General features: G+C 41.4%; 1 protein-coding gene across 2 annotated transcripts in view; it reads right to left on the bottom strand.

Moving 5' to 3' along the window:
• Positions 1–13,179, bottom strand: part of rnf126 (ring finger protein 126) — a 58,756-nt gene that overhangs the window by 25,212 nt on the left and 20,365 nt on the right. For both annotated transcript variants that reach the window (XM_041205091.1, XM_041205090.1), the window contains exon 3: positions 11,278–11,341. In XM_041205091.1, coding sequence (XP_041061025.1) covers positions 11,278–11,341 — 64 coding nt within the window. The remainder of the gene's footprint in view (positions 1–11,277; positions 11,342–13,179) is intronic.

The following is a 13,179-nucleotide window of genomic DNA, read 5'->3' on the forward strand; positions in this document are numbered from 1 at the left end:
ATTTTTGGATAAAACTTTGTGCTAACCAAACATGGCAAAAAAAAAACATTCTTAAAAAAAGGGGCGGGGGGGGGGAATTTTAACTATTTATGGACTAATTCCAATTTCGAAGTATTGTCTTTATTCAGTGCCTTTTGATATTGTTAATTTACTGGTGAATCACCTGACCAAATAGTTTTAGCCTACACACCTTAAATGTGCTTCTCATCTTTCAACTTTCAGAAAGGACAGGAGTTTGTGATGGGAACTCCATGTGCCCTTCAGAAAAGTTATGGACTAGTGTTAGGGATTAACTGTCAATTCGTAACACACTAATCCTTACAAAGTATAGAACATGGGTGCAGGTTTTAGATCAAAGGAGACTCAATCTGGTTATGCATCTGTGCTTTTCCCCATAAGTAAAAGATAAAATAGTGCTGGGTAAATGCCAAACCATAACAGATAGAAAGCATCACAAACATACAATGCATGCAAAATGGATTTAGTTGTGAAGTTCTAAATTTCATTGGCCCTTTCATTAATTAGTCTTAAAAACATTTAGTTGCAAACATCAGATTGTGTTCTTACTCCTGATATAGGAAGCATAGGACTATCCTTTCACCATCTACATTTATAAAAAAAGGCTAAAATATTGCAGTAAAACAATTTCCTCCTTGTACTTAGCAGCAGTCTAAAACTTTCTTCTGGGTTAAACTGGGCACAGTATGACAGAAATATTCAGCTCTGACCATACCTGGGGATAAATAGCAATGCAACTTGGAGGTAAATTTTCAACAGCATTCTAGAGGTGTACAATGCAAATAAATCAGAAAGAGAAGTGCTGGAAAAACTCACCTTCCGATTAGGGACTTTACAGCCTTCTAGATTCAACATTAAAATCAACCACTTCAGACCATGAACCGTGATTCCATTTTTTGAACTTTCTTTCCCCTCACCCCTAAGTGCCAATCTATATCTTGTTCTCATGTTTTGCTTTCAGGCAGTGCTACCTTTATTCTGGCATACTATCATTACCACTTTCTTTGCCTTGCGTTGTGACATCTTTGTCATTTAATCTCCCCCATCCTTTATCCCTGATCTTCTCTTTTGCTCCAGCTTCCCTTCTCCCCCTTTTCCACAATATAAAACCCAAATTACTACCTCTCTTCAGTTCCAAAGAAGAATTAATCTGACTTGAAACATTAACTTTGTTTCCCTCTCCACAGATGCTGCCAGACATGCTGAGTTTTTATAGCACTCTTGTTTTTATTTCAGATCTCCAGCATCTACAGTATTTTGCTTCCATTTTAGTGTACAATACAAAATTCCTCTTCTTTGCAAATCATTAGGAGAGTTAAAGATGCTACCTCTGTGCTTGGCCCCTTTTTCTATCTCACGCAAATCTTAAAGAGTGCCAGCAAAATATTCAATAGGAAGAGTCTTCATCAGTGAATTATGTCCTTACCAGATGGTTGCACAGGTGTACTTTGAGCAGAGATCACTATAGAGCAATCAAGAACAGACAACTGGAGACTGAGTCAAGTACTCTTACCACAACCTTGATTCAAATTAAGTTACTCAAAACAGATCAGGTATCAAACTTAGAACATTCTCGGTTTTGATACACCATACATTTACCACAATATAGTGACATTCGAATTTTGAAAAGAAATATTCAAGTATATTCAGCTTGATTCATATACTCAAAATCAATAGCAATGAAATGGCATCCCACCTTGGGCTGGTTCTATTCTGTCCTGATTAGATGGATACTGACAAAATAACTGACTGAATCCACCACCTCCACTTACAGTCTACCCACATCAGTTCCATTAGTATGGCATGAAGATTAGCTTGGATAACCACTGAGACAAGAATAATAAGCTCTCGTGTTGTATGTTATTGGAAAGATAAGATGAGGAAGGAAGTAAACGCATGTAAATACTTTGCTAATTTCTATAACACAGAACCAAATCACCAAAGCTGTAGGTCAAATGGATTTTAAAAGCCTCCTTAACTTTTTAAATAGATAGGAGCACCAATAAGTTTTCTCAGGGCTAACTTTTTAAGCTAAATATGAATACTATTTGCATTGTTTTGGACTAAACTGATGCTGTTTACAAGGTTGAAATGATTTTAAGGACTCGCTTGTCTATCTTTAATTTGACAGTACCCTAATTACAACAACATGGTATTGCTGTAAAAAGAGACATGTCGAAGCTTTTTGTCTTGCACTCCTCAGGACACTTCACAAGAATACCAACATAAGGGGAAGATGACAATTTATGCTGTACGAGAAGTGGGTGCTGCTTGATTGGCAAGTGGACTCTCATTGGTAGCGGCGTTGCCATGGAGAATGCACCAGTGGTGGTGACTGACAGTTAATTGCCAAGCATTGTTTGAAATTTAAACCAGGCAGCTCGACTGATTGGTCAAGGCATTGCCCTGAGGAATGAGTCAGCGAATGGCTGTCACTTACATTGTTTAGGTGAAACAGGAGCAATGTGTGTACATGTTCTGTCTGTCTTCAAAGAACAGGGCCCTGTGTATTAACGTATGTAGCTTCCTGTACACACAAATGCGCCACATTGCGAGCCCAACTGACAATCTTAAATTGGTTGTCAGCATAATCCTTAGCACAGTGAGATTTAGCAAATGTTGTCCAATCACAGAATCACATCTAATGTTGGACACTGTTTCGAGTTTTGCAAGCACAGACTGGTTGGGTACAGTCTGTAGCTTGCCCATTGTGAACATTGGCTAGGACATGCTGTTCAATATGATCTGCCAGTCTTTGGGACATACAGCCTACATACCTAGTATCACACTTGGCACTGAAATTCATATATCACATTGCTCACTTGTGAGGTAGGCAGAACGTCTTTTTGGCTTGACGGCAGCATGCTATCAGTGACGAATACCACTCCTGTTGCTACTGCATAGCAACAGCGTGAAACAATTAAGCTTCACCTGTTGCTTAAATCTTTGATACACCTTGCCCTTCTGGGGCAATCAGAGGTAGATTGGGCACTTTTCAGGGCCAAAAGATAGAGATGAGGAGACATTTTTTTCTCTGAGGGTGGTGAGTCTTTGGAACTCTCTTCCTGATAAAGGTGGTGGAAGCAGAATATTTTTAAGGCAGAGGTAGATAGATTCTTGAAAAGGGGGTGAAAGGTTTTCAGGGGTATTACGGGAATGTGGAGTTGAAGTTACAATCGGATCAGACATGGTCTCATTGAATGGCGGCGCAGGCTCGAGGGGGGCGAGTGGCCTACTCCTACTCCTCCTAGGGGTTAACATATCAGCATGGACAGAAGATTAGCTAGTGAACAGGAGACTGTAAGCATAAGTGGGTCATTTTCTGGTTGGCAAAATGTGTGGTGTGCCACAGAGATCAGTGCTGGGGCCTCAATTTTTTTTTTACAATTTTTATAAATGACTTGGATGAAGGGACCCAAAGTATGGTCGCTTATATTTGCTGATAACACAAAAGCAGGTAGGAAAGTAAGTTATGAAGAAGACATAAGGGGCACTATAAAGGGATATAGACAGGTTAAGTAGTTGTCAAAGGTCTGGCAAATGGATTATAACGAGGGAAAATGTGAAATTGTCCATTTTGGCAAGAGAATAAAAATGCATTATCATCTTAATAGTGAGAAATCGCAGAGCTCTGAGATGCAGAGGGGTCTGGGTGTCCCAGTGCATGAATCGCAAAAGGTTGGTATGCAGGTACAGTAAGTAATTAGGAAGGCGAATAGAATGTTAACATTTACTGTGAGCGGAATTGAATACAAAGCTTCAGTTATTCGGGGCATTGGTGAGACCACATCTGGAGTACTGTGTAAAGTACTGGTCTCCTTATTTAAGGAAGGATGTAAATGCGTTGGAAGCAGTTCAGAGAAGGAAGCAGATCAGAGAAGTTTTACTAGACTAATACTTGGAATGGGTTATGAAGAAAGGTTGGACAGGCTATGCTTGTATGTGCTAGAATTTAGAAGAGTAAGAGCGACTTGATCGAAATTTTTAAGGTCCTGAGGGGTATTGAGAAGGTGGATGCGGACATGATGTTTCCTCTTGTGGGAGAATCCAGAACTAGGGGGTCACTGTTTAAAAATAATGGATCGCCCAATTGAGATAGAGATGAGGAGACATTTTTTTCTCTGAGGGTGGTGAGTCTTTGGAACTCTCTTCCTGATAAAGGTGGTGGAAGCAGAATATTTTTAAGGCAGAGGTAGTTAGATTCTTGATAAGCAAGGGGGTGAATGGTTTTCAGGGGTATTATGGGAACGTGGAGTTGAAGTTACAATCGGATCAGACATGGTCTTATTGAATGGCGGTGCAGGCTCGAGGGGGGCGAGTGGCCTACTCCTACTCCTCCTAATTCGTACAATAGTAAGAAAAGATGGTTTTCAGCTGAACCCAAGTGTGGAACAATGCAACATCAAAGCAAGTCAAAGATTGTACTGCCAATGTGAAGGTGACCGTGGCTATAAACTTTTATCCTCCCAAGCTGGTTCTGGCATTGTCTACAACTTCTCACAGTGTGCGATCTAATATTATGTAAGGGGATACAGAGCTTCAACAATCTCCAAGAGAGCCAAGTGCATTTCCTTCTCTCTTGCCAAAGATAAGCAGGCAAGAGTTTCCATAAGGGCTTGCCAGGGCTGCAGGCTACCTCATGATGCAGGATGTCACTGACTCCACATTCCCATAACACCCCCGATAACCTTTCGCCCCCTTGCTTATCAAGAATCTATCTACCTCTGCCTTAAAAGTATTCTGCTTCCAGCACCTTTTTCAGGAAGAGAGTTCCAAAGACCCACGACCCTCCGAGATGTCACTGACTATATAAATATTGCAAGTCAACTCTGCCATGTACTAGGACCAAAATAGATTTCATTCCCTCAACATCCATTTGAGAGGCTATACGACGCCCAGCATCTTGGTAGTAGTGACAATACCTTAATTCTGCAGTAAATTACTGTTCCAGCTGCATTTTCAACCACCATGGCAAACCAAAGGATGGCTACTCTGCGAAAAGGGCTATCCATTGAAGACACTGCAACCCACACACAAGTATGCAGTATTTTACAATAAGAGCCACGCTATTAGGAGAAATTTGACACAGCAGACCACTGTCATGCTGAAACAACAACGCCTAGGTTGTATTGGAGTACTCAACTGAGCAGGTCTCATGATTTGTTGTAATCTGTTGCAACCTCACCATCATAAGTTGTCAATCCTTGCCATCAGCTATCGAGCAAGTAGCTGAGGAGAAGGATGATGAACAGTAGGAAGAGAAAGCGAGGCACCAAGCTAGACAGCTCCTTTCTGCGCAGGCTGTGAAGAAGTAATTTGAGTGCAACACCAGTAACAGCAGCCCCAATTCCCCATTCATCAACAATTCCAACATTACTTCCCATCTCTGTAACTGACCATCACACCATTCTCTTGAACACAGCATAAAAGGTAGAAGCCACATAAAATAAACAATGCACACAAAAATTATCAAATCATGCCATATTCCAGATGCAATTAAACTAATTACCTTTGTGTTGTCCCTTAGCTCCCATCTTCTATGTGCTTTTACCTGTCCTATAGTTCCTACAATGTGCCATCCCCAGTGATGCAGTGTAACTGATGAAAAGCTGCTGGTTTTCAGTTGCAGATGACCTTGCAGGAGCTGTGGGCCTGACTTCAGACTGCATTTCAGTATGTGAGACAGCACTTTGGGCTGGTTGGCTGACAGGCAACTGCAAGGACATTTGCAGAGCAGTGATGGGAGCATGAATGCAGTCATCCTTAGACATTGCCACTCTCCTGGTGCAATCCTGGATTGCTCCAACATGCTGCAAGCTCCTTTGCACAATGGTACTCTCAGCCTTGTTCGCAGTAGTCTAAGCTTGCATAAGAACAGTTTGAGCTTTCACTACAGCATTCAGACTTTTGGTGCAATCCTGCAATAGAAGCTGAAACATCGACCACTGGATGCTGCATCACAGCTGAGCCCCAAAGTGTGCTCATGGATTGGCCGCCACTTCTTTGCTGGAAAAGATGTGCTCCAAGCTATGTGCCGAGTTGGATCTGGATTCTTCCATGTTCCTGGAAATTGAGCGCAGGCTCCAAGAAGCTTCCAAACACAAGCATTTGATGTATTGCCCATCAGTCATCTTCTGTAGGTTTTCACATCGAAGTCTTAATCCAAGACCTGCGCAGAACTCACATTCAGGAAAACTGGTACTTGCACTATCCTTGCCCTGGAGTCAGCAGCCCTGTCTCACAGCAGGTGCCGATCTTGCCTCTAATCTTTTCTTTAAGATAGATGCAATGTCAACATTTGAGCTGTTGGCCAGGAGTGTGAAATCAAGTAATGGTGCTGTATCTTCATCACTTTCTTTGATATTCCTCCACTACCTGACCAGTTTGAACCTCTTGGATGTCTGAAAGGTAAAAGGCACGAGGGTTAAATTGTGGGGATGGAAGGAACAAAGTGGAGCATGCTACAGCACCTGCAGCTTTTAATTCAGGAGATGGTGGAATATGGAACAAGTGGGACATGAGAAGGAGGATTAGGCACAAAGGTTCATCTTCAGTTGTTTTAGCATGTTACTGGCCATGGACTTAGCAATGGTTGCTCCAATACTGACCAGCAGAGTCTCCTCCACATGGGCTAGAATACAAAGGTGTGCTTATCCCCTCTGGTTAACTCCTGCTGCTTCCAGTTGTGCCCCACAAGAAAGGAAGGAAGGATGTCAGTGAATGTCATGAAATCTATTCAGATGATATGGCTGCCATGATTGAATAGTTGGCAGTTTGTGCGAGATTTGAGAAGTGGGTGTACCTGCAGCAGTGCCAAAGTATGAGCATGCAGTGAAGCATATGAATGTTAGGAGTAAGACCTGATCAAAAGAGGTTGTTGGCAGATGGTGAGGGGCATGTTATGAATTGAGTGGTGGCTGAGGGCAGTGCTACAGATGGCATGATGTGGCATTTGAAGATGCATACACTGACCTTGACCACTTCGGAGAGACCACTGAATTTCTTGCAGCACTGCATCCAGGTCTTTGGGGCTGGATTCCAGGACTTGGTCTCTAAGGCTATCTACTCTCAAAGCCTTTTGATGATGAGGTGTGGATACAGGAGAGATCTCTTGCTTTTCATCTTCTGCTCCCAGATCTCAAGTACAACAATAGAAAATCTTGGAGCCTGGTCCCTCCCACGTAGTGCTACTTTCCACTGTTGGGTCAAGTTCACTTCTTGCATGGCTGTCAGCACCTGTTCCAGCCACAATGCACTTCTCCCTTAAGAGTGCAAGCTAGCAAGCTACAATTCTGTGCTGATGTATACACCCAATGAAGATCATGATTTGTGCAGAAGTCTTGGATTGCTTCCAAGATTGTGAACATGTCCAAATGCAGCAAGACCTGTAAAATATCCAGTCTTGGGCAAGTAACATTCATGCCACACAGGTGCCAGGCAATGACTATCTCAAACAAGAGAGAATGTAACCATCACCCCTTGACATTGCCATTGCTGAATTCCCCACTAACAACATGCTGGGGCTACCACTGACCAGAAACTGAACTGGACTAGCCATATAAATACTGTGGCTACAAAAGCAGGTCAGAGGCTATGAGTCCTACAGCAGAACTCACCTCCTGTCTCCCCAAAGCCTGTCCACCATCTACAAGGCACAAGTCATGAGTGTGGTGGAATACTCTCCACTTGCCTGGATGAGTTCAGCTCCAATAACATTCAAGAAGCTTGACACCATCCAGGACAAAGCAGCCTGCTTGATTGGCACCCTTTCCTCCACCACCAACTAACAGAGGCAGCAGTGTGTGCCATCTACAAAATGCACTGCAGAAACTCATAAAGGCTCCTTAGGCAGCACCTTCCAAACCCACGACCACTACCATCTAGAAGGACAAGGGCAGCAGATACATGGGAGCACCACCACCTGGAACTTCCCCTCCAAGTCACTCACCATCCTGACTTGGGAATATATTGTCGTTCCTTCATTGTTGCTGCGTCAAAATCCTGGAACTCCCTCCCTAACAGCACTGTGGGTGTACCTACACCACAGGGACTGCAGCAGTTCAAGGCGGCAGCTCACCACCGCTTTTTCATGGGCATGGCCCACCTTCTCTGGGATGGGCAATAAATGCTGGCCCAGCCAGTGGTGCCCAAATTCTGTAAATGAATAAAAAGAAAAGCACAATGGATGCAAGCTGCTTGTATTTCACACTATGGACTTCACGATCTCTGCACCCATTTTTGAAGGCTACCTAACTTCATCCTCATTGTCACTTTCAAGTGCAGAAAGGCAGTTTGTTGTGTTGAACTCCATTCAATATCAGGGAGGACAAATCTTTTACACTGATGGAACATACACAATGAATAGTTGCACTGCAAACCATCAAAATAAGTTGTGGCTTTTTCTCCTGCAGTTGTTAATTATACTCAACTAGGTCTTAATTGGGAGACTAACGAAAGCACAATGAAAGTCTTTTTTAAATATCTTTCCAAACGTGTCAGTTAAAATATGCATGTGTCTAATGTTGATACATTTGGAGGCATTAACAGCATTAAATTATACAAATTATAACTTGGAAAAAGGACACTCGACGCAACCAGTGCATGTTGATGCTTATCTTCCATATGAGCAGTATTCCATCAACACTGTATTGTGCATATGAGTCGTTGTATTACATTATGCTAGTGTGGAATTTTGAGTGCATATTTTACAACATGGAAGAATGCAACAGCTACATGAAGGAAATAACTGGCTCAAGTTAAGAGATCCTCTATGTGATATAAACAGAGCATTGACCATCAGCATATATGCTAAATTTTTCATAATCTGTTACAACAGCACCTTGGAATGTGAACAAAACACACAGAGCTGGAACTATCCATGAGCTCGGTGTGACTATGTAGACTGCAAGGAGAAACAAAGGGTCTAAAACAATAAGTAAAAAATAGTCTTGAATAATACAGAATTACAGGTAAAAATATCAACTTTCATTGTAGACTTTCTTATTATAACCCAAGTTAAAACTATAAATGAAGATAACTCAGATAAATTGGCAGTGCATCCATCGGCATAGTTTATTTTGCCACATATGATTTCAAGTGATAAAGAGAACCAGACTTAAAAAACTTCTGTTTCAAGAACAAATGTGGCATTTGCACAGTAAAATTATGGTTCATTTGAAGATTTACAAAATACCAGTTGTCAAGCTTTGGAAGGTCTCAAATCAAAAACATCTTGCATTAGTTGAAGATTTAGAAAATTGGATCAGAAACCAACATAAGCCATGGAACAGGATGCTATCTCAGAACTTATGTAGAAAGGCCAGAGACATCCTGAAAATACCATTCTTGGCAAGTTGGGAGAAATTTGTTCGAGACAAGGGTGTTGAGCAGATTGAGGTTCAGATATCCACTGGAGAGCCATCGAACATATGGTCCAATTAGATTGATGTATATCCTCCTCCAGTGAGCTTGGAGGTAGTGCTGGGTTCCCCAAAAGGTCAGCATCTATCATGTGGCTTTGGCTGATCATTATAGACATTTCTGTTTTATTTTTGCTTTAGTAACATTTCTCCTGAACAGAAAACAAAGCAACCAGTAAGCGAGGGCATTCTTACTTTCCAGAAGCGCAATCACAAAACAGCAAGAAATCAAAAGATACATTATTATTAAGGATAACTAAAGGCTTGGTCAAATGTGAGTTTTAAAGAGGGTCTTAAAAGGAGAAGAGGAAAGTGGAGAGGTTTAAGAAGGTTATTTTCAACAGATTTGGGGTCTAAACAGCTGAAAACTTGCCAATGGTAAGGAAAGGAATTCCAGGTGCATAAGATACTAGAGTTGCAGGGCACCAGAGTTCTTGGAGGTTTGTATGATTACAGGCTATTGGAGATAATGAGGGGCAAGAATATGAAGGGATCTGGATAAGAGAACGAGCATTTTAAATCTGCGACATTGAAACCTGGTGGCAATGTAATGAAATCGGTGGAGTTTGCAGCAAGGGCTGAAGGTGATGGTGTTGATCTTCCTAACAAGATGGGATGTTAAAAGTTGGTAACACAGGGACAACAAGAGGTGTCAGAAAAAACAGTGGTGAGACAGAGCTGAGTGGCATTAGTATATATGTGGATCCCAACCCCATATCAGATGATGCCGCCAAGGAGCAGCATGTAGATGAGGAAGTTGAAGGGCTAGGTCCTCAAAGGACTCTGATGCAACAGTGCTAGGACAGGTCAAGAAGCTATTGTTGGAGATGATCTGGATAGACAAGGGTTGAACTGAGCAAGGGCAGTCCAATTGTACTGGACAATGGAGGAACAATGTTAGAGGCTGCAGACAGTTTGATGAGGACAAGGAAGAATAATGCACCATAGCCACAGTCACAAAGGCTGTCACACACAACTTTATTTAAAGTTGTTACAGTGTTTTGGCAGGAGTGGAAACCTTTAAAGCTCTTGGGTGATTCCATATAAATAATTGCAGTATTGTTTAATAACCAGTTAAAGCTATTAACTGCATCATTTCCCCAGTGTTTCTGCAACGTTTTCCTGATGTGATCTCATTTTAATGCCTCAGACTTAGAGGAGGGGAGGGGGAAGGGTTGTTGAGTGGAGGGATATTTCTAGACCAGAGAGAGGGTTTAAAACTGCTGCATTTTACAGGCCATGGTTGTTGCAGCAAATGGGCCTCAGAAAACGGATGATAGAGCTATGCCCACTGACAGAAAAAAAAAATATTTAAAGGGGCCTTACAGCTGTCAAAACTAAGCCCAAGCTCCATGACTGCCATTGCTGCCTCAGAGCTTGCAACCTCAAAATCTCGTCCTGTGATCCCTTTGGTGGTGGGGGGGGGGGGGGGGGGGGGGGGGGTTCATGACCCACAGTTTAGGGACCCCTGCTTTATCGAGTGGTTGATGGTGTGCGAGTGAAGTAAAGGTCTATGTGACAGTGGCATCCTATCACATGCTTAGCATTTTACAGAGAATGATGTCACCAATCTTTTCAGGCTAAGATACTGATGATCTAAACTAGTCACTAAGTAATTTTTTTAATGCATACTTTAATACTTCTGTATTGGCTAGGATTAAAACATCACCGTAAGATTTTAAGCAGAATTAAAAAGTTAGAGTCGGGAGAGCAATTATTCATTGAAAATGTAGCGCTATCAAAAACCAAGTCAGGAATGGATACAACACATTCATAAGAAAATAATTACGCTCTGCAGAGTAATTAAAACTTGAAACCCTGGGAAAACCATGCTACCAACCTCAAATAACTGTCGAGTCTGGTCACTCGTAGAAGCTGTTGAACTTGAGCCATTTTCAGTATTTCTACAAGAATTCCAAATATTGCATAATTAAAAATGTCATAAGGTATAATTTCCATAAGAATTTGCAACTAGTTATTAAAGATTAATGCACAATATGGCAGTCTGCTTCAACTGTACCAACTGCTGAATTAAAATCAGAGACCATATGAATGCCAAACATAACAATTTCAGTTAAGAATTATTTTGTTCTATTTTGTTTCAAAATCCCAATAGTTCTCAAGAAGAACTGAATATATTGTGCAAAGATCATAAGATCCATGGATAACTCTAGATTCACGTCCCACATATCCTTGCAAGATTGTAGTCTGCAATTCCTTCACTGTGGTCAGCCATTCACAAAGAAAAATTTTACGGCTCATTTTACTTTAAATAGCAACATAATCAGCATGCTCTGTAAAATGGAACTGACTAAATGATCTAACCTATCCTCAGTGGTACCTTAGTTGTTGTTTAAAGGAGGAGGAAAGCATAGGGGATCGTCAATCAATACAAAGTACTTAGAAACCTACCATTCTGAGTTCCTCATCTTATCAGGAAGCTGATCAATGGGCAGCCATTATAAAGCTTAAGCACCTGCACAGGAAATGCTGCAGATTAGCATCAGATCCAGTACTTGATGCTGATTTGTTTCTCTGCTCTGACTGCTACAAAGAGTAATATCTGAACAATCAGCAATAATATAATACTGTCAGCTTGGAAGGTGATGAAGAAAATCACTTCAAATATCGTTTGATAGTACAGCACTTGAATATTGCTGAAGAGAGAGACTTTTTTGTCAAAGCTTTTTGTCTTGCACTCAATATGACAATTCGCAAGAAAACGGCAATGTCGGGGAAACAACATATTTATACTGTAAGAAAAGAGAGTGCTGATTAGCTGGCAAGTGGGTTCTGATTGGTAGAGGTGTTGACATGGAGAATACACCAGTTGATGGTGACTGACAGTTAACTTCCAAGCATTTTTTTGAAATTTAAACTGGGCAGCTCGACTCTGATTGGTCAAGATATTGCCCTGGGGAATGAACCGGCAAATAGCTGTCGTTTAGTTTGTTTGGTTGAAATATGCGCAATGTGTATATATGTGTGGCATTGTCAATGCTTTCGCCATGGCAATGCCTCTACCAATCAGCATTCTCCTTTCATTGAGTATAAATGTTGTTTCCCCTGATATTGGTATTTTCTTACGAAGTGTCCTGATGAGTGCAAGACAAAAAGCTTTGACAAAAAGAGTTTCTTTTTTTCTGAGCAATATTCAAGAATCAATTCAGGTAATCATGCCTGCAAATCCTACTGACAATGGACACTGGGGCTGAACATTCAAAGGACAGAACGGAAAGTGCATAAATAAACATAACTGCATACAGGTTTTAGCAATGACTATTAGGCCAATTCCATGAGAAAGCAATTTTTCTTCCTTCCCCTACCCAAGAAGGTAGAAACTCATGCTTGCATTACCACTTAGTGTGCAGCAGCAGCTACCCAGCATCTCACCCCAAGTGGCCTTTTTTTGTTTGGCATGTGTGCTGGAAGAACTTTTGCCTTGCGAGTGTGGAAAAGACAAGTGGAAAATCAAGTAGGACATGGACAACTCATTAAAAGCTTCTTTGTAGTTCGTTCAACATGCAGACCTTTCCTGACTATGAACTTAACATTCTCGGTCAACTCTCAGCACAACAACACCTGGTCCATAAAACAATGGTACCACAAAGGTTATTAAGAGACTTTACTGCACCCCCAAAAATTACAATTTTATTAAGTATTCAGTTCAAACAGATATAAGATACTTTCCAAGCAGAGTTCCAACTCCATTTTCATGGTGGCAAATTCTTTGTTTTAACAG

The sequence above is a fragment of the Carcharodon carcharias genome, chromosome 14 (assembly GCF_017639515.1).
Source record: "Carcharodon carcharias isolate sCarCar2 chromosome 14, sCarCar2.pri, whole genome shotgun sequence".
Lineage (NCBI taxonomy): Eukaryota > Metazoa > Chordata > Chondrichthyes > Lamniformes > Lamnidae > Carcharodon > Carcharodon carcharias.